Source organism: Balaenoptera musculus, chromosome 2, assembly GCF_009873245.2.
Source record: "Balaenoptera musculus isolate JJ_BM4_2016_0621 chromosome 2, mBalMus1.pri.v3, whole genome shotgun sequence".
NCBI classification, from domain to species: Eukaryota; Metazoa; Chordata; class Mammalia; order Artiodactyla; family Balaenopteridae; genus Balaenoptera; species Balaenoptera musculus.
This window is the reverse complement of record NC_045786.1, coordinates 29,206,149-29,212,255: the sequence shown is the minus strand read 5'-3', so window position 1 is coordinate 29,212,255 and position 6,107 is coordinate 29,206,149. Positions and strand designations below refer to the sequence as shown.

General features: G+C 42.5%; 1 protein-coding gene across 5 annotated transcripts; it reads right to left on the bottom strand.

Annotated features, from left to right (window-relative positions):
* Window positions 1–338: 338 nt before the first annotated feature.
* Window positions 339–4,276, bottom strand: LOC118890021 (isopentenyl-diphosphate Delta-isomerase 1). 5 transcript variants are annotated; one of them, XR_005018663.1, is made up of 5 exons: window positions 3,892–4,045; window positions 3,406–3,578; window positions 3,188–3,280; window positions 2,607–2,785; window positions 339–1,924 (listed from the first exon to the last, which is right to left on the bottom strand). XR_005018663.1 is itself a non-coding variant. In XM_036842254.1 (5 exons), the coding sequence occupies exons 2-5, from the start codon at window positions 3,545–3,547 to the stop codon at window positions 1,607–1,609; spliced, it is 684 nt and encodes a 227-aa protein (XP_036698149.1). In that variant the 5' UTR covers window positions 3,548–3,578; window positions 4,076–4,276; the 3' UTR covers window positions 339–1,606. The 5 variants fall into 5 exon arrangements, 4 of the variants coding, with proteins under 4 accessions (XP_036698149.1, XP_036698146.1, XP_036698147.1 ...); XM_036842254.1 differs by lacking the exon at window positions 3,892–4,045 and adding an exon at window positions 4,076–4,276 and having other exon boundaries at window positions 2,607–2,737; XM_036842251.1 differs by having other exon boundaries at window positions 2,607–2,737; window positions 3,892–4,064.
* Window positions 4,277–6,107: the final 1,831 nt, after the last annotated feature.

Here is a 6,107-nt window from a genome sequence, read left to right as displayed (position 1 = left end):
TGGACAAAGTCAGAAAAAACAGTGAACAAACCAGGAATATCAATAAAGAGAATAAAGTTTTATAGATGGCTCCCTCTGCTCTGTACCTGTTGTCAGTGGTTTGTCCAGCAACTAAAAGTCTAAGATGCCACTGCCCATATGGCAACCACTAGCCACTGTAGCTACCCAGTAACTGGTTACATGTGTCTTTTAGCCTAAAAGTTCCTCCTAAAGAACTAGAAACAATATAAAAATGCATTTTGAAGCTCTATGTCATTTATCACTTAAGCTACCATAGGCAGGTTGACCTATTACTGTATTGAAGTTTTAACAAACTAGACAACAGTATCAAAATGTGGTAATTTAGTTTTGTTTTTATTTTTCAATAAAGTTACTATCAGCTACACAGTCTTGCCTGAAATTAACTGTTCAGGGTTAACAAATGGATTTTTCTATTGAATTTATAAAACATTTAGCTTTGTAAGAAACAAATTTTTATCTTTTTCTTTATTACTTACTAATACACAGCATTCAAAGATAATAAAGCTGTCTTAAGATTTCAAATCTGAGAAGTCTATGGCAAGAGTTTAAAGAAGTACATTAGTCAAAGTGTACTTTAAATATGAATACACACATATTCCATAACCCAAATCTATTTAACATGAATGTTAGCCTTTCTTTTTGATAATTTTCCCCCTACAACATGGCCTGACTCAGCAGAACAGTGGTTCTCAACTGTGGGTGACGCTGTCCTGGAGGAGACATTCGGCATCTGGTGTCACTGGGGCTGCCATGGGGGGAGGGGTGCCAACAGCATTTTATGTAGAACCTGGGGATGCTGCTAAATCCTACAACACAAAGGATGAGCCCCCAAAAGAATTATCCAACCCAAACATCAGCAGTGCCAAGGCTAAAATACCCTGTTGTAGAGTATGACCCAACTGACTCAAGTTCCATTTTACAACTAGCCTGACCCCAGTAACTCTGAAAACCACAGACTTTGCTAATCAGCAACGATTATTTAAATGACTTAACCTAGCCAATGTCATTACCAAAAACAATGTTTGACTTTAAGTATCAGAATACTTCCAGAATGATTAAAACACAAAATTAACAATGACAGAAATCAGGATATATACCATTTAATTCCCTTGAACCTGTTCTATATTAATCTCAATCTGAAAAGTTAATTTGAACTGTTTTGAAGTAGATAAGCAAATAGTTTTCCATTGCACGTTTTTCTGGACTATGATAAAAATTTAAAGATATGTCAAGCACCTGGCAAACAGCAAAGTGCTCTACAAGTCTTCTGAAAATGTTAATCACAATATATAAAAAAATGAAGAACTTCACTTATTTGTTCAAATTTGTCATAACCATGTGTTTAGATAGGTTAAATTAAGTTTATTTGCTCTTTTTATAATCTCAAATATTTTCTACAAATTGCAGTTAACATATATGGGTTGTATGACACAAATCAAGAATTCTTTTCCACACAAATTCTGGTTGTGAAGTATCAGTATTTCCAATGAGAGTTCTAATGGGGAACCAGGTTTTTAAAAAATTCATCTTAAGTTTTCTAAGTAGAGAAATTCTTTAGTACTTTAGTAATCATTCATCTCCACATCTACATTCTGTGTATTTTCTCATGGTCAACAAACTGATTCAAATGATTTAAGTTATCCCACCACCTAAAGAGAAAAGTCTCTGCAATAATTTGAAACCACGGAGTTATCTTAATTTCACCACGGGCTGCCTTTTCCAGAAGTTCTTCTAGTTCTTCCTTTGATACGTAACAATAGCTTTTAATCTCATTGGGATCTGGATTCAAGGTCACGTTCTTCTTCACAAACAAAATGTAATCAATTTCATGTTCTCCCCAGATACCATCAGATTGAGCCTTGTAATGGATTCGTGTTAGATAATTAATTTCTTCTGGAGGAACCTAGGACAAAAAACCAAAAACCTCCAAAATACCAACAATAAAGTAATCTAAATCAACCCACTACATTTCAGTAATACCTTGAACAACAGAACTAGTTTTATAATGACAACTTTTGAAACATTAGTCTCCTATTAATATATGGAAATAGTATTTAATAATATTAAATAGTTTCAAGTATCTGACACTTTTCCCATAGGACCAAAAACAGAAGTAGATTTATTGAAAAATCCTGTATTAAAGAAAAAAAGAAAAGCAGTCACTCTAACTAGAAGTGTGCCATTCTGCCTCACATCTTAATATTAACTTACGGGAGAAAAAAATTTACCATTTTAACTAAATGAGAGATTATTTATTCGTGTATTATTAAAGGGGACAATTCCAGGGAAAAAAAGATTATTTCAATTCACCCAATCAGATCTGTAGTTCACAAGAAAATATTCATCTTTGATCTGATCAATTATAAAACACAGTCAACTTTATAAACTGGTTAACAGATCAATCCATTTTGGTACTGAATTAAATATCGACAAGTATTATGAAATCAAAATTTAACCTTTATCCAATGGGCTTTCTTGGGCTAAAAAAGCAAGAGATTTACAAAGCAGAAGGCTACACCTAAATTTAATGTTTTACTAAAAATTGTTTCAATGTGTTTTAGATTTCAGCTAGTATGGCTGCTTACCTCTTCCATGGGAATTCCCAATTCGGCCTTTAAACGCCTCTGTGCTGCTCGCCTTACTCCAATTGCATTGTTTTCTTCAAGCTCTCGTGGATTATTTAAGGGATGACTACAGCAAGTATTCGTAAAACAACCTGGAACACGTTAATATAGATGTGCATTAACTCTTCTTCAAAGCAGGTCTGAAAGATTAAGAAAACTTTAAATTTTAAAAGTAACAGAAAAACAAAATGATTCTTGAGGATTTCTAAATCTGTTATAATGAGCGAGCTATCAGCAACCATTTTGTGAAAGACACTTGTGTAGATAAGTTTTTAAAAACGCCTTCTTAAGCAAAACATCATAACGTGTATTAGATACAATTTAGAAAGTTACATATGAATCTACACATACTTAGCAGTTTTTATCCTTTATTAGGATAAACCTTACGTCTTATTAGGTTGCATCCGCCGTATAAATTTTTTTGTATGAAGAATATAAAACTAAGTCATTCACAAGATTTCTTTTTTGACCTTGGCTACCAGAAGTTCCACGTGAAAAACTAAATACAGTCGCCAACAAAACACTACACAAAGCACACTAACCTGGAAAGGTAATTTTAGCGTCTGATCTCTGCTGCAGCAGGAGCTTATTTTCAGTGTTGAATAAGAAAACACTAAAAGCTCGATGCAATAATCCTGAAAGCAAAAGACATACGATGAATTGAGTTTTAAAAGGCCAGTTACTTGCCTGTCGCTTTGGGGTCCGAAGGAAACGGGGCTCCCGCCCGGGAACCCGACCCGCCCACCGCCCCCGCGGGCACCTCTCTCGATGTTCTCGTTCAGATGGCAGTTCTTCTTGGTCTCCGCCCCGATCCTCCGGTCGTTCTCGTCGATGAGGATGCACATCTCCGCCAAGAGCTGCACTTGCCGCTCGTCCAGCTCGTCAGTGCTCACCTCGGGCATCGCGGCCCAGCCTGCGCGCCGACCCGGGGACCTGGCGGGGGAGGTGGGGACCCGGGGGTTGGAGGCTGAGCCCGCCGCCCCGCGCCCCTCCCTCCGCCCGCCCCGCCACCTCCCCCGCGCCGTCCTCCCGGCCTGAGCCTACCCAGCCGGGCGGCGACCCCACGCGCTTCTCGCGCCGCATAGACCTCCGCCCTCTGGCTTCTCCCCAAAACAGTTAAGAGGAAAAAGCACCCTGAGCTCGCAGGACACGACCAACAGGCAGTGGGCCCGCCCCTCAGCGCGCCGAGCCCGACGCCGAGCTCGGGACTCCAGCCCGCCTCCTCTCAGAGACCCAGCATCCTTACCTCAGAAGACGACCAGACGCGGGACGACACTCCGCCGCGCCCGTCTCCTGCAGGCCTAGCTCCCAAGCACAGCGCCCGCCCCCGGACCGAGCCCCGCCTCCCACCGCCGCGCGCCCAATCGCCCGCGCCCGCTCCAGAACGCGCCACATGGCCGCTGGCCAATGGCGCGCCGGCCGCGCCTCACGTCACGGTCGCGCGGTGGCGCCACTCCCGGAGCGCGAGGGGTCTCCTCCCAGGGCCGTGGGCTGCAGAGCCGCCCTCAGGCCGAAGCGCAGGTGCTTTCGGCGTCCTCCCTGTGCCGCTGAGGGGGGAGGGGGGGGGTGCTCCTCGACTGCGGAGCTACCTGACGGAGTGAGCTAGGAGAGAAGGGGGCCAGGAGAGCGGCCGCCCACCAGTCACGCCCTGGCCGAGCCAGCCAATCGAGGCGCCCGAGGCCCTGCGCTGGTGACGTGCTGATGTCAGGCGTCCCTGCACGCTCGGGCTCTGAGGCGAGGGGAGGCGCCTGCTCGCGGCCGTTCTGTGCACTAAATTGAGATCGGTCGGTAAGCGTGAGCTGTTGCACCCGAAGTGTAGCGACTTAAAATTGTGAATAAAAGGAATTAGAAACCTTGACGTCTACAATTCGGAGTTGCTGGCAAGCCACCAGAAACTAAGGGGGAGAGAGAGAGAGAGAGAGACGCATGGCATAGATTACCCATCACAGGTCTCAGAAGGAACCAACACTGACACAAACCAAATGTGACACTGACATCTTGATCCTGGACCTCAAGCCTCCAGACCTGAGACAATAAATTTCTGTTGTTTAAGCATTCAAAGGAATGTGCTGTGGAAAATGTGGACTTTGATGTGGACCTGGATTTTAATCCAATCTTTGCTCCATTGCATACTAGCTCTCCGACTTTTGACAAGTAATTTTTTTAAACATCTTTATTGGAGTATAATTGCTTTACAATGGTGTGTTAGTTTCTGCTTTATAACAAAGTGAATCAGCTATACATATACATATATCCCCATATCCCCTCCCTCTTGCATCTCCCTCCCAGCCTCCCTATCCCACCACTCTAGGTGGTCACAAAGCACCGAGCTGATCTCCCTGTGCTATGCGGCTGCTTCCCAAAAGCTATTTTACATTTGGTAGTGTATGTATGTCCATGTCACTCTCTCACTTCGTCCCAGCTTACCCTTCCCCCTCCCTGTGTCCTCAAGTCCATTCTTTTCGTCTGTGTCTTTATTCCTGTCCTGCCCCTACGTTCTTCAGAACCTTTTTTTTTTTTGATTCCATATATATGTGTTAGCAAACAGTATTTGTTTTTCTCTTTCTGACTTACTTCACTCTGTATGACAGACTCTAGGTCCATCCACCTCACTACAAATAACTCAATTTCGTTTCTTTTTATGGCTGAGTAATATTCCATTGTATATATGTGCCACATCTTTATCCATTCATATGTTGATGGACACTTAGGTTGCTTTCGACAAGTAATTTTAACATTTTTACCCTTAATTAGAATTCAATTTAGAATAATTTCTTTTTTTTTAAATTTTATTTATTTACTATTTATTTTTGGCTGTGTTGGGTCCTCGTTTCTGTGCGACGGCTTTCTCCAGTTGCGGCAGGCAGGGGCCACTCCTCATCGCGCTGCGCGGGCCTCTCACTATCGCGGCCTCTCTTGTTGCAGAGCACAGGCTCCAGACGCGCAGGCTCAGCAGTCGTGGCTCACAGGCCCAGCTGCTCCGCGGCATGTGGGATCTTCCCAGACCAGGGCTCGAAACCGTGTCCCCTGCATTGGCAGGCAGACTCTCAACCACTGCGCCACCAGGGAAGCCCCACATTTCTTTTTTTTAAATTGAAGTATAGTTGTGTTAATTTCTGGTGTAGAGCAAAGTGATTCAGTTATACATGTAGTTTTCCAATTCTTTTACAGTATAGGTTTACAAGATATTGAATATAGTTCCCTGTGCTTTACAGTAAATCCTTGTTATCTATTTATATATATTAGTGTGTATATATTAATCCCAACCTCCTAATTTATCTCTACCCCCCACCTTTCCCCTTTGATAACCATGTTTGTTTTCTGTATCAGAGTCTATTCTGGTCTATAAATATGTTCATTTGTATCATACTTTAGATCCCACATATAAATGATATATATTTTTATCTTTTTTCACTCAGTATGATAATCTCTAGGTGCATCCATGTTGCAAATGGCATTATT